The sequence below is a fragment of the Nyctereutes procyonoides genome, unplaced genomic scaffold (assembly GCF_905146905.1).
Source record: "Nyctereutes procyonoides isolate TBG_1078 unplaced genomic scaffold, NYPRO_anot_genome, whole genome shotgun sequence".
NCBI lineage: Eukaryota > Metazoa > Chordata > Mammalia > Carnivora > Canidae > Nyctereutes > Nyctereutes procyonoides.
The window spans coordinates 10,103,958-10,131,271 of NW_026575052.1; the positions used below are offsets into that span (position 1 = coordinate 10,103,958).

At 50.0% G+C, this 27,314-nt stretch overlaps 1 protein-coding gene across 2 annotated transcripts; it reads right to left on the bottom strand.

Annotated features, from left to right (window-relative positions):
- Positions 1–1,458: 1,458 nt before the first annotated feature.
- IL22RA1 (interleukin 22 receptor subunit alpha 1) lies at positions 1,459–27,233 on the bottom strand. Of its 2 annotated transcripts, XM_055332559.1 has the most exons (7): positions 27,107–27,233; positions 22,051–22,183; positions 20,522–20,700; positions 18,816–18,991; positions 12,698–12,836; positions 8,415–8,536; positions 1,459–7,427 (listed from the first exon to the last, which is right to left on the bottom strand). In XM_055332559.1, the coding sequence occupies exons 1-7, from the start codon at positions 27,147–27,149 to the stop codon at positions 6,483–6,485; spliced, it is 1,737 nt and encodes a 578-aa protein (XP_055188534.1). In that variant the 5' UTR covers positions 27,150–27,233; the 3' UTR covers positions 1,459–6,482. The 2 variants fall into 2 exon arrangements, with proteins under 2 accessions (XP_055188534.1, XP_055188535.1); XM_055332560.1 differs by lacking the exon at positions 27,107–27,233 and having other exon boundaries at positions 22,065–22,125.
- Positions 27,234–27,314: the final 81 nt, after the last annotated feature.

A 27,314-nucleotide genomic window follows, 5' to 3' on the forward strand; every position in this document is an offset into this window, starting at 1 on the left:
GCCGGTTTCTCTGCCTCTCTGTGTGTGTCTCTCATTAATATATAAATAAAACCTTTAAAAAAATAAATAAAAAGCAAAACAAGCCTTCAGTGCTTGTACATTATCACTGGTCCACATGAAAGCAGGTTGCTTGTCTTCCCAGGCCCTGGTATGTCCCGGGCATGGCTGAGGCAGGAGAGGAGGCTTCCAGAAGGGCCTCTCCATCTTTCCAGCCTTTGCCACACCCCCTCCAGTGCCTCAGTTCTTTCCCCCACATTCATTCACACCCACCCTTTGTAGGCAGAAGGGAAAAAGACTCCTGGTGTGGTGGAAGCTTTAATTTAGGTGGGGAGACAGGCAGTTACTAAGGGGGGGGTGCTGACCAGGAAGGTGCACCTGAGCCAGGTCTCAGGGGTTGAGCAGGTTCGAGGAAGGGGGTGCCAGCAGCTCTGGTCGTCCAGAGTACAGCTCTCCTCCCTGGCCTCCTCCTGGAGCCTGATGGGACCAGCAACACTGTTCCTGTCATTCTTTCTAGCGTCTCAGGGGCTAGAAAGAGAGAATGCAAGTGAGCTGTTCAGCTAAAATCTTAATCTCCTGCCCGATTTGAAAACCCCCTTCTAAGCTTTCCTGCTTCTCCCCCTTCCTCCCTGGCTGCAGCGTTAAAAGTATCTTTTGGTGGGGAACATTTGGTGGCTCTCTTCCATCTGGAACTGAGCCAACCTCAGAAGGGCTTTCCAAGACCCATATTTATACATTCTTTTTAAAGATGTTATTTATTCATGAGAGACACAGAAAGAGAGGCAGAGACACAGGTAGAGGGAGAAGCAGGCTCCATGCAGGGAGCCCAACGTGGGACTTGATCTCGGGACTCCAGTATCACTCCCTGGGCCAAAGGCAGGCGCTAAACCGCTGAGCTACCCAGGGATCCATATTTATACATTCTGTGTGAGGTGTGAGTGTGAAGCTGTACATACAGCAGGGTGGTATGGGTTTCTAATCCAGCAGGAGACAGACATTTAAACTGGTCCTGGAATCCCCTTTCCCCCCAAGGCAGCCTGGTGGAGGTGTCACCACTTACCAGTTGTAGGACCTTGGGTAAGTCATTTAACCATTCTGCTTCTGTTTTCTGTACAGTGGGGTCAACGATGCTGGCCTTGCAGTGAGATTGAGAAGACTCGACCAGGGAATGTGCAGCCTGCAGCGGAGTCCCTGGCGCCCAGCGAACACCTGCTACGTGAGAACTCCCCTGACCACTCCACAGCACTAGGGACGCTGAGAGCTTACCCTCCTTCTGTGTGTGGGATTCCATTCACCCCAGTGATGCCCTCACTCCTCACTGGGGCATAGCCTCGGGGAGGCCCAGATGGGCCTTAAAGTGCACATAGCCAACCCCACAGGTCAGGAGGCTGAGCAGAAGTGAGACTTGGAATTACACAAAACTTTGTTTAAAACGTATTTTTTTTTAAAGATTTTATTTACTTGATGGAGAGAGAGTACAAACAGGGGGAGTGACAGGCAGAGGGAGAGGGAGACACAGGCTCCTCACAGAACTGAGAGCCCCATGCGGAACTCGGTCCCAGGACCCTGGGATCATGATCTGAGCTGAAGGCAGACACTTAACAGAATGAGCCACCAACGTGCCCCCAAACCTTGGTTTATTTACTTATTTATTTTTTAAAGATTTTATTAATTTATTCATGAGAGACACACACAGAGAGGCAGAGGCACAGGCAGCGGGAGAAGCAGGCTGCCTGCGGGGAGCCTGATGCGAGACTTGATCGTGGGACCCCGGGATCATGCCCTGAGCCAAAGACAGATGCTCAACCGCTGAGCCACCCCAGGTGCCCCAAACCTTAGTTTAAATCCCAACCTCGGCGGGCAGCCCTGGTGGCCCAGCGGTTTAGCGCCGCCTTCAGCCAGGGTGTGATCCTGGAGATCCAGATCGAGTCCCATGTCGGGCTCCCTGCGTGGAGCCTGCTTCTCCCTCTGCCTGTGTCTCTGCCTCTCTCTCTCTCTGTGTCTCTATGAATAATTAAATTAAAAAACTCTTTAAAAAATATTAAAAAAAATAAATCCCAACCTCGGGCACCTGTGCTCACTAATGGAGGGACCCTCCTCTCTGGGCTTAGTTCCTTTACTGGTAAGTTGGGAGGTAAGTTCTAACACAATGGGAAGCCTGCCTGCCTTGTTCACTGTATCCTAGTCCCGAGAACAGTGCCGGGCATACAGCTAGCCCTTTGATATATGCTTGTTGAAGAATAAATGAGGGGCACCTGGGTGGCTCAGCGGTTGAGCATCAGCCTCAGGGCATGACCCTGGACTCCTGGGATTGAGCTCCCTGCCTGCATGGAGCCTGCTTCTCCCCCTGCCTGTGTCTCTGCCTCTCTCTCTCTCTCTCTCTCTCTCTCTGTGTCTCTCATGAATGAATACATAAAATCTTTTAAAAGACAAAAGAATAAGTGACTGAGCGAATGAACGAATGCTATCTTGCAGAATGGTTGCAAGATTCAAATGAGGTTAAAATGCATAAATCCCCTGGTCTAGCACCTGGCTCATTGTGGCGAGTACCCTTCAATATTTCCTCTTTTCTTCCCTTCCCTTTTTTTCTTCTCCTTTTTACTGCTTTCCCTGGATGTATGAACATTAAGGATGGTTGTTTATTTTATTTTATTTTTTTTAAAGATTTTATTTATTTACTCATGAGAGGCACGGAGAGAGAGAGGCAGAGACACAGGCAGAGAGAGAAGCAGGCTCCATCCAGGGAGCCTGATGTGGGACTTGATCCCGGGCCTCCAGGATCACGCCCCGGGCCGAGGCAGGCACTAAACCACTGAGCCATCCAGGGATCCCCTAAGGATGCTTGTTTAAATTCACATGCCCAACATCCTAAACTTCCACACCACTTTTCAGACAGCCACCGAGCTGTTTTTGGCAGATGGCTTCACCTGGTAGCCAAGGGGAGCGCTGTCCGGCCCACCACCTCCTTTCCTCCTGCTTGTCTCCCTTCCTTCCCGCTGTCGTCTCCCCAACTCAGTTAATTCCTCTTACTGTTCTCATACTGACAGGTCAAAAGGTATCTTCTTTAATGGCACTTCCTCCTTAGCGTAGGCAAGGAACATGGGCTGGAGCAGCCCTGGGGCAGAGCATGGGGGCCAGGGTCTCAGGGCTGTGAGCCATTCCTGCCTCCACTGTTTCTGGCCCACTTTATGGGACGTAGGGTGGAGACAGCAACAGGGGACAGGCCTTGGTGGTGACACGTGGTCATAGCCTCCTTGTTCAGGCTGATGCTCAGACCTGGAGGGGTGCAGAGGGATCCCAACCTCTGGGACACTGGAGGAGCACCAGTCCTAGGGGCCCTATTCCTTGGGCAGGAACTCAGGCAACTCCTGCATGTTCCTGGGGCCGGGGGCTTGGGAGGCCAGGGGTCTGCGGACTTTGCAGGTTGAATGCTGCCCAAGTAATCTTGCCCCCCACCCCTAGCCAGGGGCTGTAATGAGGGTGACTCCTGGGAGGTGATTTGAAGCTATGCACAGGGAAACTGTGGGTAGGAGGGCCTCGTTCCCTCCACTTGCCAGAGAGGAATCATCAAAGGGGTTTATCAGAAATACAGATTCCCCAGGAGCTGAGGATTTAGCAGGTCTGGGTGGGGCTGGGGAAGCTGCGTTTTTACATCTCATGATGAGGCAGGTTTGGGAAACCAACTTGGGCAAGTAACCCCTCTGAGCTATCTTTCTCCCTTGCAAAATATCAATAATACAACCTTTCATGGCAGTTTCCCAGGACGATGAGTGGTCAAGTAAGTAAACAGCCAAGTGACATGGCTGGGTTCCTCCTTCTTATTGCTATTATTACTGCTACCTGCTACCACACCTGTTTGTTTATTCCTGGGCTGGGCTCTGCTGCAAAGACTCTCTTGTCTGGGCTAGGTGGGGCCAGGCTGTGCAGATTCCTGGTAATGGGGTCAGGGCCTAGGACTCTCAGGGATGCTAATGTCTCAGCCCAGCTCCACAGAGCCTCAGACCCTTTGCCTTCTAGCTGCTTCCAAGCCCTGTCTGCAGGCCTGGGCTGCCTGCTTGGGAGACCAGAGACCTGGGACCTGCCCTTCGGTGGGGCCAGGGCAGCCTGCGGAGGGTCCTACGGCTCAGAGCCATTCATCTCTCTCCTCAGGCACTCAGACTCCACCCTCAGAGAGTCACCGAGTAGTTGGGACATCTATCTATCGTCCCGAGGAGCTTAGAGAGCCTCACAGCCCTTTTATGGCCTTGAAAAAATATCTCTGTGACTCCCTGTCCCACTTACCTGGTGAGAACAGTCCGGCTGTTAAGTTGTTTCTCATTACCAAACAAGGTGAAGATAGTCAAGATAGTCAACCTTTGGCCAAGTTCACCCCAAGTGACAGGAAGGAGACTTGTTTGCAGTGTGGGGGGAGGGGATAATCATTGAGGCCACCTTAGTGGCTGCTGCAGAGAAAAGGGGTGGGGGGTGGGAAGGACTGCGGTGGTCAGGAGGGTGGCCCACCCCTCTGTTATGGAGATTCGGGTCTAGACCAATGACCCTGAAGAGCTGTTAAATATTAATGACAAACAGAGAAGAATACCAACACCTGGGCAGCCCAGGTGGTACGGCCTGTTTAGCGCAGCCTTCAGCCCAGGGCCTGATCCTGGAGACCGAGGATCGAGGCCCATGTCAGGCTCCCTGCATGGAGCCTGCTTCTCCCTCTGCCTGTGTCTCTGTCTCTCTCTCTGTGTCTCTCACGAATAAATAAATAAACCCTTTAAAAATAAATAAGAACACCAACACCTGGTGCTGTGTTGTGGGGTGGGTGCCCTGAGGAAGAGGAGGGGAGACACATCTGGGTACAGAGAAGGGAGAGCCTTGTATACTCGGGAAGGTCGTGCTGAGGCAACAGACTTTGATCCTGTTTCTCAGTAATGTTCAGAACAGACTTCTGGACAAAAGGGTGATGACAGGTCTTGGCCCCTGAAGGACCCCCACTGGAGTCCCTCCCCCCCTTATGCCACCTTAGTCTCATCTCTGAGAATCCAAGCCAGTGTGGAAAGCTCCTTCGGGTGACGAGTGGAAGGTTTGAGCTCCAGCTGTGTCACGGCTCGGTGGCAGCACCTTGCAAGCAGGAGCAAGGAGCCATTTCCTCCCAGAGGAGCAGCCACAGGGGCAGCAGGGTAAGCTGGCACCACGCTGCCTCTGCTGGGGTGTGCGGAGGAGATCTGGGCATGCCACCGCCACTCCCAAACAACTTCCCCCTACAACCTCAGGGAGAAGATCCCATTTGTCTTTGGGCCCTGTTTCCAGAAGGCCCAGAAGGCCCCTCAATCCCTCCACCTCCCCCCAGCCCCTCTGGCCTGGCCTAGAGCTGTCCTGAGAAAATTGGGGTGATTCGAGCTCATGAGAAAATGCCCAGTGTGAAGCCACCTGAACTGAGGGAGCAGGTCCCTCACTGTGCAGGCTGATTTGCAAAAAAAAAAAAAAACCACAACAGGACACGGCTACCGTTGATCCGACACTGAGCACGTGCCAGGCACTGTTAAGTACTTTATAGACATTATGAATGTCATCCTCACCACATCCCCTTGAAGTAGGCGTCACTATCCCCATTTTACAGATGAAGAAACTGAGATTTTGAGCAGTGATTCATTTGCTGGTAAGTGGTAAGGCAGGAATTTGAACCCAGATGAGCTGAACCCACGGCTCAGTCTTCTAAGCTGTGAAGTGCGTGCACTTTGCCATTGTGTCGGCATCGGGAGCCACGTGGCCCCACGTTCCTTACGAACCCTGCTCTCAGGAGAGGGTCTGCAACTTCTGCCGGCAGAAGACGCTTGTGTGTGCTCCCTCACTGGTGGACCTGCATTTCACCTGGCGTAAAGACTCTAGAAGAGGGACCAGGTCAACATGGTGTGATTTCCGGCAAGCAGCTTGGTTGGGAATGAGCCCCAGGCCGCACTCCTCCCTGGAGTCTCACCATCGGGCTCCCTCTGGCTTTGGCCAGAAGTGCAGCTTGTCCTGGTGCTGCCCAGCCTGCTGTGAGGCATCCTTTCCAGGCTCCGTTTCTCAGGATAGGGGACCAGAGAGGACGTCACCCTCTGTCGAACTAGATTATGAAACTGGCCAGGAGTGGGGTAGGGAATTTTGCATTCAGCATCTTCGGAGCTGGGGCCCGGATCTCCATGAGGTCTCCCTGCCTCGGCTCCCCACGCTCTGCCCGTCCCCTCCTGCCCTGCAGAGCTCTGCTTGCACGTGCTCATTTGTGCAAGATGCGTACCCGGGGCTCCTCTGGCTGGAGTCCTCATCATGCCCAACTTTTTTGCTCCAACCACAGCTCAGCCATGGCAGAGGCCCTATGTCCCTCTTTCCTTCGGTTCTTTCAAGGGCAGCCCCCTGAGGCTGGGCTGCAGAGTGTGTGGCAAGGCTGGGTGTGGGAGCAATGGCCAACCACGTGAGGTTGGGTGGGGACAGGGAGGAAACGTCAAGCCTGCCCTGTCCTCTGCTCAGGCCTCCCACTGCACTGTCAGGGCCAGGCCTCTGAAGAGAGAGTCCAGTTCTGTGGGCTGCTCCAGGTCTGAGGTCTGAGAGGCTGGGCTCTGGGCCTCCATCTCAGACATGAGACCCTCATCCTTGGGACACACAAGGGACTCCAGCAGGCCCCAGGGACTTGGTTCCTGGTCTGTGGGGGAACATGGGAGGGAAGGACTGTGTAAAGGGAGGGATATCGGGCAGCCCTCGAGCTGGACAGAGGAGAGGAGGGGAAGCTGGCCCTTTAGGTATGATGGTGTCCCTTTGTGTCGCACACTGGGGTCAGGTACTCTGTCCGTGTGAACTCCCAGATGCTGGTGGAAGAAATTTGCTTCTTGGGGGGCCTCCCTATCCAAGGAGGTCACCCCTTGCAGAGAAAGGCCATCTGGGATATAGTTCCCAGCTTGTGCCTCTTTCTGGAGCTGACCTTTAGTCCTGAGGTGTTTGGACCTAGAGAGAGTCACAGGTGGGGAGTCTTTGCCAAAGCCTTCCACGCACGTCCCATAGGAAGAAGGCCAGCCGTCTGGAGTGGTCTGAGGGGTGTAGGAAGCAGGCTGGACCTCAGACATGGCTTGCTCAGTGTAGAATGGAAGCTTAGTTTCGTGGGTTACTTGAGGTGCATAGGAGGGGGGCCTGACCTCAGAGGCAGCCTGGGGTGCATAGGACGGTGGGGAGAGCGTCTGGCGAGGCAGCACTCCGGAGGGCCGGAGGATGGAGATGTCTGGCTGCCCGAGATAGGCCATCTCAGACAGGCTGTGCAGTGGGGAGGCTCCTGGGCGCTCCCTGGGCCTGGAGACCTTGACTTGGGAATACTGGACAGGCTGGGCCAGACTGCCGGAGCTGCTCAGGTCCAAGACAGGGATCAGTACGTGCTCCTGAATGAACCGCAGAGGCTGGAAGGTCAGTACTCGCTGGACGTTCTGTGCAGGGACAACAATCCACCCGTTAGGGCCCACTCGAATCTCTGGGAGGGGTCCCGGACGGCTGGGTCCTCCATGGGGAGGCAGAAGGGATGGCATAGAGCACCCAGGGGACTTTTCAAAATGCACATCCTGCGCATCCCCTTGACTTTCCAGAGCTTCCTCTAAGCGCTGGGCCTCCCTAAGGGACAGGGCTCCCAGCCCATTAGGTGCGAGCCACTTCTAACGTCTGGGTTATCACAAGGAGAGAGATTTAGGCTGTGGTTTCTCTAGGAGGTAGATAGTCCAGGAAGTCGATGACTGATTGGAGGCTGCCCTGGGGTCCACTCCCCAGACCATACTCACTAAGAGCCTGCTGGTGGGTGCCAGGGGCAGAAGGAGAGGGAACGAGGGAAGGCTGGGAGAGTCTTATAGGAAATGGCTCATGGGGGCTTTGGCATGGGGCGAAATGCCCTCCCGTCCCCCTGTCCCTCACATAGACAAGAGGCAGCTCCTGGAGCCCCAGGCCTGTCAGATGGGCCCTGCTGCAGACGCTGTTGCTTCAGCCCACTTCTTGGGGCTGCCAGTGTGACCCGGGGGGTTTATAGAAGGGCTTAGAAGACTTGGCAACTCGCCTGCGTTCCCAGGAGGCCGTACCCGGCTGCCCATCTGGGCAGGGCATGAGCTCCGGGGCTCCCCATGGGGCCCACCCCTCCTCGGGCCCCTTGCAGAGGCCTGAGCTCTCAGGTCCCATGTTACCTGCCTGGAAACCGACGTTCTCAAATCGAGGGGGTTTCTATTCCAAGCCCCCTATTCTCGGTCACCTGCCCTTCTCTAATACACCCTGCTAGGCCGTGTCTGTGTCACCTTTAGGTTGGAGAGGAGAACGAGGCCTAATGTCCTGTGCTGTGTGCTAATCTTCTGGGACTGTGTCCCCTGCTGCTTTGGGGATCCCCCTTCCCCCCCGCCCCAGGACCTCTCTCTCCTGCCCCGGACGCAACTGCTCACCAGGGAGTTGGGAGGCCGAGGCAACTTGGTGACATATCTGTAGCTTAAGTAGCAGAGCCCCGCGACGAGGAAGCCCATGGAGAACAGGAAGGCGCCAGAGAAGGAGTATGTCCATGTCCGATCTGGGGGAGCAAAGGGGCCAGAGCAGAAGACTGAGGCCAGGATCCGGTCTGGGCCCCACCCCGTGTGGATGCTGCAGGCTGGGTGCTTTTCCTCCCCTGCCCTCTCCGGCCGTCTTGGGAAGGCCTCTCCTGCCCCCAGTATGTGCAGGCTGAGTTAAGAGCCCAAGTAGAGGGCCACGTACTAGATATGTCTGAATATCCAGAGTTTATAGATCATATTCTTACACTGAGTAACATGCGTTGTATGCTCCCTCCCCGACACAGATGCTTTTCATCACAACCTGGAAGGCCAGGTTTGAATTTTGAATTCTTGGACTCCCTGGGGTCCTGTGCTGAAATGTGGAGGTGCAGGGAGAGCCTGCCACAGTTCCCTGGCCCACCGTGGACCTCGTGCACAGGGATGTAGATGCCCCAGCCCACATGGCCAAGCTCATCCACACCCCTCAACACATAGCTGCCTCACACCTAGGGCCTGAGGGTCTGTCCATCAACAGGGTATCTCTGCTCTGGAGGGAGGATGCAAGGGACAGATCCACTAGACTGGACATTCCCAGGGCATTTGAACTGGGAATTTCAGGGTCCCAGGTACTCAGAGGGCGGGCTAGAAGGGATGTCACAGGCTCGAGGGGGACCTGGCATTTGGACCTATGGACTCTTCATCTTGTGGGGAGACGAGGGCCGTGGCCAGAGCAAAGCCAGAGAAGAGCCTTCTAAACAGGCCTCTCCTGCCTGAGTCTGAGGCCAACCCTGTCTCTCTGGCAGGGGGCTGGGGACAGAGGCAGAGGGGAGAGAGGTGGCCATAGGAGGGGCCTGTCCTCCATGCCTCCCTACAAAGGTAATGGGCTGGGTGTTCAGGAAGATCTTGCTCAGGAGGGAGCCTGGGGTAGCACCTCTCTCTCTCTTTCTCTTTTTAAAAAATATTTATTTATTTTAGAGAGAGAGAGAGAGAGAGCACAAGTGAGAGGGGCATAGAGAGAGAGAATCTCAAGCAGACTCCCTGACGCTGAGTGTGGAGCCTGACATGGGGCTGGATCCCAGGACCCTGAGATCATGACCTGAGCCAGAACCAAGAGTCAGATGCTTAACCAACTGAGCCACCAGGTGCCCCTGGCGGCACCCTTTCTGAAAGGGAAGAAGGACAACTAAGGGCTTTAGCGTGGAGCCTTCGCCCTGTGGCCCCACATCTTTGGGATGGGTGCAGCCAGTTCTTGGCATGACACACTTCCTGTCACCAGTCCTAGTGGGAAGAGTGAGGGGCATAGTAAGGAAGCAGTAGCTGGGATTTTTGCTAAAACTCGTGATTTATGTTCTCCAGGGGGTTTGACTCTCCTGGTCACCTTCCTTCCATTCCCCCTTGAGGCTTCAGCATGGGGTGCTGATCATCAGCTGCCAGTGCCCTTGGCAATGGGTGTGAACCCCCAGAATCACTGGAGCCCACTCCTCACTCCTCTGCAGCCCTTTAGGCTTGGGCTTCTCTGGGTCAACTTCCCACTTGGGTAATACCCTGTCCCCTGTCACGTGATATTCCCATTGCTGCTCCAGGGAGAAGACACGACCAGGATGTCTCAACATGACATGCCTAATGTAACAGGAAAACCACTGCTCCTCTAGCCGGGTAGGACAGGGACTTGGAACAATCCCATGTGCAATTTCACCCATGGGAAGGCAGGAAGAAATCATGGAAACGACATTGGAATGTGGGGTGTTAGAGGTCTGGCTCAGCCACTCGTATGCTGAGAAGCCTTCTCTCTGCTGCACGACCCTCTCTGGTCTACTTTGTATTAAGAGCAGTAGCCAGCAGTTATTGAGCTCTTCCTGTGTGCACTGTGTGGCATGCTTTACCTATGATATCCCACCAAACAAAGAGGCCAGAGATGCTGAGTCTCAGGACGCTGAGTCTCAGAGAGGCTAAGTGAGTTGGCCAAGGTCACAGAGCTACTCAGTGGGAACTGGGCTTGTCATGCACAAAGCTCTTCTCACAGACACTACACAAGGATGCCTTGGTTTCCTCATCTGTAAAAGTTGGATATGGGGTAAGATGAGTCCCAGAGTCCTTTCCAGCATCAAGATGTGGGATGTGGCTCTGTGACTCTCCCAGACATCCTGGAAGGTAAAGTGGGAATTCTGGACTCCACGGATAGGAACAGACCACAGGATATGGGGTCAAGGGCAGGATATATCACTCTGAAATGGAAATAAGAAGAAAAAATATGTAGTGGAGCGGCCTAGCTGTAAACAAAATTGCAAAGTGCTGACTTCAAGATCAGATGAACTAACTAGGTTCACTGACCAGCTATGTGTTTACTGGCAAGTTGCTTGGCCTCTCTGAGCCAGAACTCCTCCTCTGCAAAATGGGAATGAAGCCACCCAAACTGCAGGGTGGTTATAAAAATTAAATGGGGTAATATACATAAAGCATTTAACACACGGTGCTTGGCAATGGAGTGGGTGCTTAATAAACAGTAGGGATTGTTACTCCTATACTTTATTTTTAAGGATGAGGTGCCTTCTATAGGTCAGCAGGAAATAGCCAATAAGAAGTGTGACTTATGAGGCACCTGGGTGGCTCCGTCGTCGGTTGAGCATCTGCCTTCAGCTCAGGTCATGAGCTCCGGGTCCTGGGATGGAGCCCCGCATAGGGCTTCCTGCTCAGTGGGGAGTCTGCTTCTAACCTCTTCCTCAGCTGTGCACCGCCCCCCCCCACTTATGCTTCCTCTCCCTCTGCGCTCCCCTCTGTGATAACTAACTAACTAACTAACTAAATAAATAAATAAATAAAATCTATAAAAGAGAAAAAGAAGTGTGATTTATGTAAAAGCAGCTACAGTCTCGGAAAAAACAAAAAGGTATCACATCATGAGCTAGATCCTGTAAGGACCAGCCCACAAAAGGCTGAGGGGAGGGTGGTCTGCATGTTGTCAGAGAGCAGGGGGGGTCAGGGGTGGGCAAGATTTGTCCAGCCCATCCAGGAGAGAGGGCCACAAATGGTACACATGCTCCCAGCAGGATGCCTGCAAAGTAGGTTTCCTTTCCCAGTTCTACTCTTGTCAACTTCTATTCTGGTCTCCCCGGTGGCACTTGCCCCACGAAGAGCCTGCCCCGTGCGAGCGGGCCGGGGCTGGCTCTTCCCCCAGGCGTCCCTTCCCTGAGAGTGACTGCACTGGGACTCGGCAGGAAATATCAGTCCCTTGGTGGTTCTTGGGGGCGACTGGTGAGTTGAGTTCCTGAACAACACCAAGGACCAGAACCCCTGCCAGGATGATGCTACCAAGCTGCAGCCAGCCCAGGGCCCGGCCTCTAGCGGCCACCTCGCCTCTGTTCGCTAGAACACACATCACCTACTGACATCATTAATCTGAAGCTGATGACTAAGGAGGAGGCTCTTTTTCAAATCCATCTGACCCACTAATATCGCTTTCATCTTCTAAACTTGCAGCTCTGAGCATTACAACATTCCTATCTCTGTGGACATGAACGCTAATAAAAATATCATGATGCTGGATGATGAAGAGTCGAGTTTCAGTGTGCTAGAGGAAGGGAGCACCGGCACCATCTCCCTGAGCCGATGACTCAAAACGATTTCTATAGCAGGTAGGAACGCGGGCTGCCGACCTCAGCCCAGTTCTGTCCTTCGCCAGCTGTGTGCCCTCGTACCAGTTACTTAACCACTCTGAACCTCGGCTCCCACGGCAAAACAAAGTGATGGCTACTTGTCTTGTAGATGGCTCATGAGGATTTTGCTTTGTGGTGCCTGGTCCCTGGTCGTCGGCACTGCAGAAATGCTAGTTCTCATCCCTGTTCCCTTTCTTTGACTTTGGAAGAGATTGAGGGAGCATATCTTTATCTTCTCTGCTCTCCCTCCTGCAGATGATTTCCCAGGTTATCTCACCTGGGTTAATATTAAGTGAATGTGCTTTGCCAGGGTACACAGAAAGTTGGCCGGTGAGATGAAACCCAGGAGGGTGGGGATTAAACGGGTCTAATGAGAACCTATCAGCTAACTCAGTGATGGATTAAGGAAGACTGACCTTGATAACACTAATCAGTCCTTCGGTAGTTTTGTGAGCACCGTCAAACCTCACCTCGGTTACCGAGAAGAAAGCAGAGAGTCAAGATTTGAATTCAGGAGTCCCACCTGTCTCTGGTCTCCACTGAACTCACCTGGCAGTGTCTTCACTCGGCACACGTAGGGAGCGCTCTCTTTGAAAAAGTGTGGAACAGAAATGGTGATGGTCCCAAGGAACTCTGTGTCAGGGCTCAGGCCAATGAACTCGTAGTCTCTCTGCTTCCCTCCAAGGTGCTGAATTCAAAAGAGAACCCAGAGTGACTCCTCTGATGCACCAGCCTCCCCATGAAGCCCAAGCAAGCCTGTGCACACTTCTGGGTTGCTGAACTTAGTACAGTGGTGCTACCAGCTATCCAAACCAAAAACTGGTGGGTCGGTCTGTAGTGCTCCATTCCGATCCCCCTACCCTCTGCTTTATCTGCAAACCCAGCCAGTCACCAAGCAACACGTGCTTTCACTTAGAATAGCGTCAGGCCCACAGTAAGCACTCTGTTCACACTGGCTGCTGTTATCACCACCAGCATCACTATCACCTCCAGCACCTTCTCCACCAGCACCGCTATCACTGGCATCATCATCACCACCACCAACATCATCATTATCCCTCCTTCTAGTTTCTTTTTTTTTTCTTCTTCTTTATCAAACATCAAAAACTCTTGACCATCCATCCCTCTCTTGCCTTCCTTATTGCTTCTGCCTTAACTAGGCCTCGACATCTTGAGCCTGGACTCTTGCAGTGACTTCCTTACTGGTCACCTGTCTCTAGTTTGGTGCCTGTCCACTTCCATATTCATCCTGGGGCCAAAGTGATATTTTTAAAGGATTAACATAGTTCCAATGCTCCTCTGTTTAAATCTTGTGATGGCTTGGCCCATATCACGGGATAAAGCCCTGGTCCCTGCATCCCTGTCCTCTCTCTCTCTGTCTCTCTCTCTCTCTCTCTGGCCCACCTGACCCTACGGGCTCCTGTTGTTCCTGCCACATCTTGCCCTGCTGAAGCAAGCCCTTGCTCTTTGCTGTTCCTGATCCTTCTGCGGAGCTGCTTTTTAAACTCTTGCCTTTCTGTGTGTCTCTATCCTCTTGATCTTGAACTCCTCCCTTGGCTGCCTCATTCCATCATTCTGGTTCTCGTCCTACTTCTCTCATTGGTTTCAGCACCTTGATTCTATTGTTCTGCAAGATTTGCCCTTCATCCACTTTTTTTTCTCTCTTCCCGAGTGATCTTATCTGGACCCCTGGCTCCTGAGATCACCAATGTGTAGAAAACTTAGTAAGAGCTGTAAAGTTTGATGTGCACTTCCAGCTCTCTGCTGGATGGCACTTGGTGGGCATGTCTACCTGATCCCGTCCCAACGTGCTGATCTCTTCTGTCTGGGTCCTGCCCCATCCTGAACCCCAAAGTGGCACCTGTGTGTGACACCTTAGTTCTGTTAATTTTTTAAAAAAGATTTATTTATTTATTCATGAGAGAGAGAGAGACAGAGAGAGACAGAGAGAGAGAGAGAGAGAGAGAGAGGCAGAGACACAGGCAGAAGGAGAAGCAGGCTCCCCGCAGGGAGCCCAATGTGGAAGTCGATCCTGGATGCTGGGATCAAGCCCCGAGCCGAAGGCAGACGCTCAACCGCTGAGCCATCCAGGTATCCCTAGCTTTGTTAATAGTATATTCCATGTTCCAGTATTCAAGTCCAAAACTTAAAGCCATTTTTGACGAAGTGCTTCTCACATCCTTTGTTTCTAATTGCTGTTAAGTGATCCATAAACCTTCCTTCAAAGGGCCAGGAGCTGTGTTCTGGGGCATTCAAAAACTAAGAATTTTATTCTCTGGGTCTTTGCATTTCAGCTACATCTTCCCCTTTCCAGGCACATGGAAACTAGGGTTATTTAAATTCTATTTTTTTTTTTTATTTTTTTGAGGTGGGTGTAAGTGGCTGAAGAAGTACATAAAAGGATTTTACAACTTACTGTTTTGTGTAACTCATGGTTGAAATGGCACACATTGCAAATCGTGTGATGCAAGTCCAGCAGAGTTGCTGAGGCCCAAGATCCCTCCTTCCTCAGATGTTTTACTGCCTCTGGCTTCCTCCAGGCCTGGTTATTTCCAGCCCCTACCATTGCAGGAGGGCCTAACTTTCTACCCTGATCTTTCTTTCATTTTCACATTCGATCTCTCTTCTTTCTGCTCCCAGTAACTTAGAGCTTCTTTGGACCAACCCTCCCCTAAGGCAACAACTATAAACTCTGGCTAAATAAAAACTACCTGTAGGTAATAGAGGATAAGTAAAAGCATGCAGATATTGGAGAAAGGAAGAAAGAAAAGTTATTGGGTGAATTTATCATCTTTTAAAATGTCTTTTAGCTTGAAAGCAGGCCTTTACCTTGTGGGATGGTTTAAACCTAAATGGAAACCTTATAATCTTACTAGTTTGATTATTAAGAAGACAGGGTTCTGGGCAATCCCAACAGCTAGAAAGTGAGGGGAAAGACCACAGATAGTAGACGTCTATAGAGAGAGAGGCCCAAGTTCTGAGTATAAACTTAGCCCAAATCCCTGCTTGGCCCCTAAAGCCAGGAGGACAAATTCCAAGCAGCCCAGGTAAAGATGAAAGAATGGGATTGAAATTTTGGAGTTTAAAGTCCAGTCAAATTACCTGCCTGCTAAAACAAAACAGCAAAACAAATCAATACTCTTTGGAGGAATAGAACAGAATCCAGAGTCCCTCCACTATGCCATTCACAACATCCAGGATACATTCCTAAAATTGTTAGACACGCAAAGTAAGAAAAAAATGTGATCCATATTCAGGAGAGAAAACAATCAATGGCACCCCACTCCAAGATGACCAAAATACTGGAGTTAGCAGACAATGATTTTCTTTTTTTTTTTTCGTTTTAAGATTTTATTTACATATTTATTTGAGAGACAGTGAGATTGAGAGAGCACAAGCAGGGGGAATGGCAGAGGGAGAGGGAGAAGCAGGTTCTCTGCTCAGCAGGGAGGCTTGGGGACTTGATCCCAGGACCCTGGAATCATGACCTAAGCTGAAGGCATGACCTAATGCTTACCTGCTTAATTGACTGAACCATCCAGATGTGCTTAGACAGTGGTTTTCAAGCAGCTAGTATAAATATGCTCAAGGCAGTGAAAGAAAATGTGCTCATATTGAATGACTAGGAAATCTCATTAGGATGTAGAAACCATGAAAATTGGAAACTTTAGAACTGAAAAATATAATACTTGAAATAAAAATCCTACTTCAATGGTCTTAATAGCAGATTGGAGTTGACAAGAGAATCAGAGAACTTGAAACCAGATTAACAGCATAAGGAGAATTAGCCGTGATGGTTACACTTTTTTTGTATGTATTAAGAACCATGGAGCTATACACTTTAAAAGGGAGGATTTTATGGTATGTGAATTATATCTCAGAAAAAAAAGGGGCAGAGATGTCAGAGTGTTATCTTCAAGAGATGCACTTTAAATATAACACATAGAGTGACAATAAATGGAGGTAAAAAGAAATATGTCAGGCAGGGGCACCTGGATGGTTCAGTTGGTTAAGCATCTGCTTTTGGCTCAGGTCATGATCACAGGGTCCCAGTTTCGAGCCTTACGGTGGGCTCCGTGCCTTACTCAGTGGGAAGTCTGCTTCTCCCTCTGCCCCACACCTGCTTGCATGCGGTCTCTCTCTCTCTCTCTCTCTCTCTCAATCAATCAATAAAATCTAAAAAAAAAAAAAAAAAGATATACCAGGCAGACCGTAAGTGTAAGGCTGGTGTGGCTATATGAATAATAGGCAAAGTACACTTCAATACAGAAAATAATACTGGAGAAAAAAGGACATTTACTAATGATAAAAGGGTCAATTTATCAGGAGCCTGTAACAATCATAAGTGTGTATGTGTTTGATAACAGAGTTTCAAAATGCATGAAGCAAATCTGCCCAGAATTAGAGGGGAAAATAGACACAGTCTATATCCACAGTCATAGTTGGAGATTTTCATATTCTCAGGAATTAAAAGAATGATAGATCTTCCCCAAAGCAGGAAAGACAGAAGATCTGAGTAACATGATTAGCCACCGTTATCCAACTGATATTTATAGAGTGCTCCACCAAACAACTGCAAGATACACTCTTTTTGAGTGCACATGGAGGACTCACCAAGATGGGCCATATGCGGAACCACAAATTTAAAAGAACTGCATTCATACCGAGTATGTTCTCTGACCACAAACCAAATTTATTTATTTATTTTTTAAATTTTTATTTATTTATGATAGTCACAGAGAGAGAGAGAGAGAGAGAGAGAGAGAGAGAGGCAGAGACACAGGCAGAGGGAGAAGCAGGCTCCATGCACCGGGAGCCCGATGTGGGATTCGATCCCGGGTCTCCAGGATCACGCCCTGGGCCAAAGGCAGGCGCCAAACCGCTGCGCCACCCAGGGATCCCCACAAACCAAATTTAGTTGTAAATAAATTAACTAAGGCCCAAATATTTACTAACAGATGGTACGATAAGGACGTTCCCTGCTCAGTAACCTCTAATTTCTCCCCTGACTACTAAAATAAGCAGAACTGCCTCTGGCCACCACCCCAGCTCTCTGCCTCCCAGCCTGTCTTCCCAGGTTTACCTCCCACGGCTCCTTCTATGTCAGTGGTTCTCAAACTTCAGGGTGGGTAAGAAGCACTCGGGTTGCTGACTAAAAATTCAGATCCCAGAGGTGCCCCTGCAGAATTGCATCAAGTAGATTGGAAGAAGGCCCAGGAACCTGCATTTTAAATAAAACCTGCAGGAGATTCTGATGCCATTGGTTTGGAACTGTGTTTTTTTTTTTTTTTAAAGATTCATTTATTTATTCATTCAGAGAGAGGCAGAGACACAGGCAGAGGGAGAAGTAGGCTCCATGCAGGAATCCTCACGTGGGACTCGATCCCAGGTCCCTAGGATGACACCCAGGGCTGCAGGCAGCGTTAAACCGCTGAGCCACCGGGGCTGCCCTGGAACGGTGTTTTGAGAAACTGCTGCGCATGAGAAACTGGTCTGCATGTCTCCATGATCCAGTTGAATTGGGCAGTTTAATGCTTTTGCAGTAAGGTTTTACATTTTCCTGCTTCTCTCTCCGATCATGAGGGGGCAGTGAGAGAAAAATGTGGGCTGTGAATAGAGCTGGATCTGAATCTTTTTTTTTTTAATTTTTTTTTTTTTTGGATCTGAATCTTGACTATGCTGTCATTGGCTGAATAATCTTGAACAAGTGCCTTAACCTCTTTGAAGCTCTGTTTTCTTATTCAGAAGATGGAGATGGTAACCCCCACCTCACAGGAGCCCTACTCCCCCTGAGGCGAACTTCTAAAAATCCCTCAAGGGTCCATTGACCTCTGAGATTGAAAACATTGGAGCTAGAAGAATGTTCACTTCAGTTTTTTTTTTTTCAGTTTTGTTTATGGTGAGGAATAAATGATAAAAAGCATGTATTACTTGGCACCAGAAAGTGTTCTGATCTGGAAGTTTTTCCAGAACTCTTTGAATAGCCATCTCTTCTCCTCCCTCTCTGTCCCCACTCCATCCCACACAATACTCTTCTTTTCCTCTATCTATAGCTATTCGAATTCTTGTTTTAGCTCCTTCACCATTCACTAGATTATAAACGTCTTGGGTGTGGGAATAGTCATTCAATGGAATGATGGATTCATGGCACATGCTAAGGAGAAAACACATTTTCTGGATATAAAAGAAATACCTCGTGAATCATTCGATCATTTATGTCCTTGCTTCCCACCTTAGTGATCTTAAGACACTGGATCCAGTTCCTGCCAATACTGGAGAACCAGCAAAAAGAACTGTAGCAGTAGAAGTAGATTTCAGCATTTTCCAAAGTGGACATCTGAAGATGTTAGTAGAGGTTACTAGGATATTATATGGCATTAGTAAAAAAAATAAAAATAAAAATTATGCAAAACAGAGTTTCTCTGGTAAAGAAATTTGAAAATTTGAGAGAAGTTGTATTCAATGAATTGAAACTGGAGTGTTGGCTTTGCAGGACTTATCAGAGATTTTAGCATGCTACTGTCTATGTGGTCTACATGAGGGAAGGCTGTGTTTTGGAAAATGCTGATTTATAGAAAACATCTCCTTTCTACTTAAAGCAATGCAGATCTAATTGACAGGGAAATGAGTTTCCCAGGCAGCGAACCAAGGAGACACATATATTTACCATTTGGTAGGTGTGGTTGACCTGGAGCTCTAAGCGGTAGAATAGGTCCTGGAAGATGTCCTCCAGGGTTAGCCGGTGGCCATCCTCTGCGTGGATAGGTGTGGAGGTGGGATGGACAATCATCTGGATGGATCTCACCTTGGGAATACAGGTCACATCGGGTGGTTTGATGGTAGCTGGAAAAGGGAGCGAGAAAAACAAAAAGAAAAGGCTGGAATCAGTCAGGGGTGTCTGAGGTTGCCCTGGCCCAGGGGACTTGACTGACTGCTTCCCTTCTCTCCCACCCCAACCCCAGTTATGCTTCTGAAAACAGCAGCCAAACAAACAGGTGAGAAAAGTGCTGCAAGCAACCGGTGTTTGGGTTTAAGGCTGGCAAAGGGGTACCCAGGGGCCAGTGGGCAGAACCCAGGGAGAGAGGGGTACTGGCCTCCTCGATTAACCATGCCTTGTGTCAGCCACCACAGTCCCCACCCGGAGTCTGCCCAGAGCACCTGTTTTCCCAGTCTACTGGCAGTGACAGCTTCAGGGCCTGAGGGTTCAACTATATAAAGTGAGCAGTGTTTGGGGCGCCCCAAGTTAGTGATTTGACCCCAAAGACCATGCCTGAGACTTCAATCTTTCCCAAGATGTAATTTTCTGAATAGCCTAATAACCTTTACTGGTTTACAGAAATTTGATGAATGTTAACGGATCTTCTCTTCCCAAATGTGCATATACAATGTTGCACTCAATTTTGGGGATTCATGAGCCCTACTCCTTCTGAAGTGAACTTCTAAAAATCCCTCAAGGGTCCATTGACCTCCAAGACTGAAAACATTGGAGCTAGAAGAATGTTCACTTCAGTTTTGTTTATAAAATTGAAAAACTGAGTTAAAAGTCCTCAAAAAGGGAACCGGGGGGAATAAATTAAGAACACCTCCACAGAACAGATCATCTTGCAGCTAGAAAATGTCACGTTGTACAAAAGTACTTAATGACGCGGGCAAATGTTCCTGGTGGCATTAGATGAAAAACACCCCACCAACCAGGTTACAAAAGAGTAGAGACAGTCACTAGTAACTATGATTTAATCAATCAATCAATCAATCAATCAATCAATTAATTTTATGATTAAGTTTAAGCATTCTGATAATTTTGGGCTACTTTCACTTTCCTTTGTGCATTTCTCTATTTTCCAGACTGTCTAAGATAACACATATTAATTGGATAAACCAAGAAAAGAAAAAGAAAGCAACTTGTTTAATTTTAGTTTTTCTTTTCTTGGGAAACCACGTGGCTGTTAAGTCCATTGGTGAACATCTCCACCTGCTTAGCTTGTGTGGGGAGTTTGGCAAGTCAGGTTCACTTACTCATCAGTCATGTATTGAGCACCTCCCAGGTGCCAGGCCCTACTTGAAGGACCGAGAATGTGGGATCTGCACCCCCACACGGAGGCAGGTGGGGTACAGGCAGGCAGACAGACACCATCACTGCAGATGGTGATAGGAACTATGAGGACAATGCACAGTCGACTGTGGTGACATAGTGACATGAGGCCTTTGGGGCCGAGAGTGGGGGATGCCCACTAAGGAAAGATGACCAGCTGCACGCAGATGCTCTGGTTGGGGTGACCTTCCCTGAAAGCCACATCTCTATCTGGCCCCTGCCCAGGATGCAGAGCCCTGCTGGGCTTCCCCTCTCCCCTGCAGTGAGGGGTGGCCACTCACTTTGTTGCATCGAGCTGAACCGGTCGGTCATCTTGGTGGCTGAGCGGCCTCCCGCGCTGACGGCAGTTACCCGGGCGTAGTAGTGCTCCGTGTGGTTGCCCGTCTCCGTGGTCAGGTTGCAGGATTTCCGGGTGATCCTCTGGCAGCCCTCCTTTGCCAGCCACTCTTTCTTTCCGTACCTGGAAGCATGGGAGGGGCCGGAGCACATCTTTAATGAACAGGCCTGGCACCGGGCCTGCGGTCTATTAAAAATGATAATGATATCTAATATTTACTTAGAACATTCTGTGTCCCGGGCCCCCTATGTGGTTGATCGTTCTCACAACGATCCCATGAGGTTCGTACATGATTCTCCCTCCTTTCTGAATAAGGAAGCTGAGGCTTACAGAAGTAAAATCTGGGCAGCTGTCTGGACCGTGAATTTGGGGACCCAGCCAGTCTGAGTTTGCATTCTGGGCTCATCGTCACCGTAAGCCTTTAAGGCACAGCTATCCCCATTTTACAGATGAGGGAAGTGAGGCTCAGAGAGCAGAAGTGACTTGTCACAGGACGAAGTGGCAGGACCAGCGAGGCAACCCAGGTTTGCAGACCCCTGAGCCCATGCCAACCTCCTCCTCTGCGAAGGAAGGGAGATGAGCAAGAACAGGGGCATAGGCTCAAGGGAGTGGACACGACTCTTTGTGGACCCAGCCTCCCTGATAATAAGAAAACACTTTTATTATTTGCGAGGCACAGGTGCTCATGACTCTCTAGTGTAATCTACCTAAGAATCCTATGATGAAGTTTCCCTTGCTAGACTTACTTTCTGAGTGGGGAAACTGAGGCTTGGCAAGATTACCCCATTGTCCCAGGTTCCAAAGCCCAGCTTGGGCAGTCTGACTCTAGAGCCTGTACTTTAATTTTTTTAAAAGATTTTATTTATTTATTAATGAGAGACAGAGAGAGAGAGAGAGAGAGAGAGAGAGAGAGAGAGAGAGAGGAAGAGGAAGAGGCAGGGACACAGGCAGAGGGAGAAGCAGGCTCCATGCAGGGAGCCCGACGTGGGATTCAATCCGGGGTCTCCAGGATCGCGCCCTGGGCCAAAGGCAGGCGCCAAACCACTGCGCCACCCAGGGATCCCAGATTTTATTTATTTATTAATGAGACACACACACACACACACACACACAGAGAGAGAGAGAGAGAGAGAGAGAGAGAGGCAGGGACACAGGCAGAGGGAGAAGCAGGCTCCATGCAGGGAGCCCGATGTAGGACTTGATCCCAGGACTCCAGGATCATGTCCTGGGCCGAAGGCGGTGCTAAACCGCTGAGCCACCCGGGCTGCCCAAAGAGCCTGTACTTTTAGCTGTTATTTTATCCTCCTGTTGCAAAAGAGACCACAAAGGAGCAAAGCTCTCTATCTGGCAGGGGGTGGGGCAGGCTGTGTCACCTCAGTCCCAGTGGGGACGTGGGGACATAGAGGGGGATTTTCTTAGAAGGGCTGGTTTCAGAGCAGAGTCCAGAGAGGTCATGGGGTGAAGAAAGCCTACGTTTTATACTCAACACTGTAGACCACGTCTGGGGCGCTCTCCAGGCCACTGTCCCACGTCAGGATGTTTTCGAAGTTGCTGGACTGGAATTTTACGTACTGAAGAAGATCCGAGGTGTCCTCAGCAATGTGAGCTGCAGGAAGCGGGAGCAGGGTGAGCAGATAGATGGGCACGAGGATCCTGCCCCCAGCCTTCCAACAAGTTGTCCCAGGAGGGCAGTACCAGCACCCATGCACCAGAGATGTTGCAACTGACCATCACCATTCTCCTTCACTTCTTTTTAATTTTTTTTAATGGAGCAATAATTCACATCCCATAAAATTCACTATTTGAAAGCCTGCAATTGAATGGTTTCTGAACTTATTCACAGAAGTTGTGAAACCAGGGCCACTATCCAAGTCCAGAGAATTGTCATTACCCTAAAAGGGAACCCCATGTCCATGAGGAGTCCCTCTCTATCCCTTCCTTCCCCCAGCGTGAAGGCAACCACTAATCTGCTTTCTGGCTCTATGGCTCTTTCTGGACTTTTCAGATAAATAGTCTTACGTATGCGGCCTTTTGTGTCTGGCTTCTTTCACTTAGCATAACATTGTCAAGATTTCTTCATGTCATAGCATGCATCAGTACTGACTTCCTTTTTATGGCTGAAAAATATACCACTGTATGGCTTTCGCTTATCAGTTCAGTAGATGGACATTTGGGTTGTTTCTACTTTTTTGGCGATGGTGAACAACGCTGCCGTGAACATTTGTGTACAAGTTTTTAAGTGGCCCTATGTTTCCAGTTCTGTCGGGGTATAGAGCTAGGAGTGGAATTGCTGGGTCATCTGGTAATTCTGTTGGACTTTCTGAGGAACTGCCAATCTGTGTGCCAAACTGTCTTCCAAAGGGGCCGCATCATCTCACGTCGCCACCAGCAGTGTGTGCGTGCTACGTATTCCACGCTCCTGCCAATACTTACTGTCTCTCCTTCACATCTGAACGCACCTGAAGTTGGCATTCTCCCTGGATATTGGAGAGAGCTCAACTCCACGTTGACTATTCAACTAAAACATCCAAGAGTAACTTCCCCAAAGTCAGGAATTCCAAACAAGGCTGGAGAAGACGTTTGTGAGCTCCTGCCTCTCTGTTGGCTGAACCAGTCCCTGCCCACCCAGCACAGGGAGAAGGCAAAGCATCTTCTTTTTTATTTTATTTTATTTTATTTTATTTTATTTTATTTTATTTTATTTTATTATTTATTTATTTTATTATTTATTTTATTTTATTTTATTTTATATTTTATTTTATTTTAATTAATTTATCTTTTTTATTTATTTTTTATTTTTTTGGCAAAGCACCTTCTACAGCCACACAGACCTCACCAGGGGAGGGAGGCTGATGGAGGCCATGTATGGGCAGGGCCACCCTGGGGAACCTGTTTTCTTCATCTCTAAGATGGGAATAATTTGACTTACTGAAGGCAAATACTAATGACAAGAGCAGCAACTGAAAAGCGCTCCAAGTCCCAGGCACTAGGCTAAGTCTCTTCACTAACCCTCCCGACAACCTGAGGAGGCAGTTACTCTCATTACCCCCATTTTAGGGATAAGAGGAGCTGAGGCCCAGGGAGGTTTATCTGCCCAGTGTCTCAGTGAGTACGTGACAAGTACTCATCGTAGTGCTAGACTGGTCGTGGGAGAGGGGACATAAGGCCTGAGTCCCAAGAAGAGGACCAGGGAGGGTCTACACCCCTGATGCAATCTTGAACTATAAACAAGAGCTTTCACTTACAAAACTCTGCTCTAGGTCCTCCCAGCTTGGTCTGTGGAAAGGAAGAGGTTGCAGGAATATGGCAGCCAGAGCTGCCAGCTGGCTCTGAGCATGCTAAGAAGGGCCTGGTTGGCTGGCGTGGGAAATAAACAGGTGCGGACCCAGTCATATCAAGGTCTTGGGGCCCTGCGTGCATATGTGTCTTTGATCTATGTGTGTCTCGCCCCACCCTGGCCATGGCCATGACCACCAACGGGCCTAAAGTGTAAGGGAGTGGATGGTTATTTACTCCCCACTCCAAGTCTACATACAATATTTTTGCAAGAGGGGTCCATAGGGGACACCTGGGTGGCTTAGCGGTTGAGTGTCTGCCTTTGGCTCAGGGCGTGATCCTGGAGTCTCGGGATCGAGTCCCACATTGGGCTCCCTGCATGGAGCCTGCCTCCTGCCTCTCCCTCTGCCTATGTCTCTGCCTCTCTCTCTGCGTGTGCTCTCATGTAAATAAATAAAATGTAAAAAAAAAAAAAAAAAAAAAAGGAGGGGTCCATGGGCTTAGGAGGCACCTGTGGGCATGGGGAAGAGTATCTGGACAGCCTGACCCTGCTGTGCATCCACTGGCTAAATCTAAGGTCACATTCTCTTTGAATCTGAGTTGGTCAGTCCCAACAGCTATAGAAATCTGTGTCGCAGGCTTCCTGGAGCTCCCAGAACAGGGCCTAGGGGACTTGGGGGGTGGGGGAGACATGTCTTACTGCCTTCAGCCAATGTGATAGCTATGCTACTGAGCCCCGAGGAGTGGCTGACATCTGTTTGGATTTGAGTCTGGGCAGAATTGGGGTCTGTTTTGGAGGGAGCGGTCCTGGATTCAGGGCTGGGTCTTAAGATAAGGGAGAGAGTCCACTTGAAGTTGGAACTGAAGGGTGGCTTCTGGTGGGAAGATAAAATTACAGCAGAAGAAAGAGGGAGAAGTGGGATTTGAGAGAAGGCCAGCATCTATCTGAGGCTGAGCTTAATTACCCCTAATGGTGGGTTAGGGGCTGCATTGGGAAGGTTGCTCATTGGGGTCAGTATCCTGATAGGCTAGTTGGGGTGAAGGGAGCCTGGTGGCTGAGGCTGGGACTTGCTCAGGAGGTAAGGGGCCCAGGTTGGGAGGAGGTTGGCACCATTTTCCAGGAGGGAATTGAAGTTGGGGTCTGGAAATAGGGTGGGTAGACCTTGGCTGGACTCTTCTGTGAGGGGGTATTGAGGACTAACAAGATCTCTCCCTCGGGGCACCTGGGTGGCTCAGTTGGTTAAGCGTCTGACTCTTGATTTCAGCTCAGGTCATGATCTCAGGGTCCTGGGATCGAGTCCTGCGTTGGGCTCAGTGCTCAGTGCAGAATCTGCTTGGGATTCTCTTTTTTCCTCTGCCTCTGTCCTCTGCACCCCCTGCACTTGGGCTCTCTCCTTATCTCTCTCTAAAATAAATAAATAAAATCTTAAAAAAAAAAATCTCTCCCTCTCCTGCCCTGCTCATTTCTTTTCCCCCTCAAAGCCATCATGCGTTCCTCAGCCTGTGGTTGTTTCTGCACTTCCTGGGTGAAAGTCTACATTGTGAAATCCTGGGAACACATGTGTTGTCTAGAAACTGACAGACTGGTAGCCTCCATGAAAGGAAGTTTTCACATTTATTTGGAAAAACAATTTTATGTCAACAACTCGGGAAGCTAAGGAAAAGCAAACAAACAAGGATAATCCAGAATATTCTGGATTCAGCCTAAGAATGCTGGGGCAGAGGAGACCTAGTGACCAGAGAACCTTCCCAGCTCTTAACAGCTCTTAAGGCTGTTTCTCCTTGGTCCCCATCTGAAAGGGTCAAGAGCCTCTAAGACTTCCAACCAGAATGGAGTCTTTGGGGGAAGCAGCAAGTCTTCCTCACTCATCAAGGACCCAGGGTGTTGGGAAGGCCCAGCTTGATGCCGGAGGTGGGCAGACTGGAAGGGCCCAGGTGGCAGCTGGAAGCACTGTGGATCCTGCCGGCCTAAGCAGGGGACCACAGGAGAGGGGGCTGGGAAGCTCCAGCTCTTTATGGGCTTCATCCTGCACTTGAGCTAGAAGGGGCCTTGCAGAGGCCATCCCTCCCTGCTCTTAGTCTGGACTATGTGTTCACTTCCTGAGAAAGTTCCCTGAATTTTATTAAACATATTGGGGAGCATAGAGACAATCTGGAATCTCACGTATTTGTCTCAAAGTTCTCTATAATGATAAATCAAGAAATCCATTTTATTGGATTTGAAAACTGTGCCCTTTAGTTCAGTTTTAAAAGGGTCCTGGTGTTTTAAGACCTGTTACTGTAGCAGACCTGGCTGTTCTTGGAAAAAGTGCTCTTTTATTTTATTTAAAATTTTTAGATTTAAATTCTATTTAATAACCATATATTGTATTATTAATTTCAGAGGTAGAATATAGTGATTCATCAGTTGCGTACAACATCCAGTCCTCATTCCATCAAGTGCCCTCCTTCGTGCCCATCACCCAGTTACCCATCCCCCCACCCATCTCCCTTCTAGGGACCCTCAGTTTGTTTTCTAGAGTAAATGCTCTTATATTCATTTATTTTAAAGATTTTATTTATGTATTGGGAGGGAGCACAAGCAGGGAGGAGGGGCAGAGGGAGAAGCAGACTCCCCACTGAGCAGGGAGCCCGATATGGGGGCTCTATCCCAGGACCCTGGGATCATGACCTGAGCTGAAGGCAGACGCTTTAACTGACTGAGCCACCCAGATGCCCCAATTAATGCTCTTTTAGATCTAGCGTGAGGGGTCAGGAGAGGCCCCCAGCGGGTTACGGAGAGAGACGATGGCCGCACTCAAGTTCTGTCCATCTATCCTCCCCCCATCTCTCCTTGTTGGGCCGGTTGTCAGCCAGAAGCAGAGGGAGGGATGGTACAACTATCACAATTATTCAAGGGGTCTGCCTCCCTCAAGCCAATCCTCCATCCACTGAGGTGAGGGCATCTAGAACCCAGTTCAGACAGTTGGCTGCAATCCTGGCTCTTGAGGTTGGTTGAGTCTCTGGAAGAGCCCAGGGTCTGAGGGACCTGCTCATTCTCCCCAATACCCTGAGGTATTCCCCAGTTCTCCAGGGAAACTTGTCACCCAGTGCAGCCCTGGTGGGGAAGAAAATGAAACTGGCCATCCTGAGGCTAGCTGTGAGTGTGTGTGTGTGTGTGTGTGTGTGTGAGTGTGTGTGTGTGTGTGTGTAACCCTGATCAACTGTCCTGGGTGTTGGGGGGGAGTCTAACCACAGGGCAACGGGCACTCACCGGCCAGGGATCCCACCGCCAGGATGGTCAGTAGCGTCCTCATGGGGCCGGGCTCCGAGCCCCCTTCTGTCCTCCCCGGGGCTGAGCACAGATGGAGGGGCTGGGAAGCTGTGCGGCCCGGCAGGCAGCGGCGGGGCTCCACCCGGCCTGGGGGCGGGACGGAGGGGAGGGTGGGGCCTGAGCAGGGGGAGCCAGGTGCAAAGGTGTC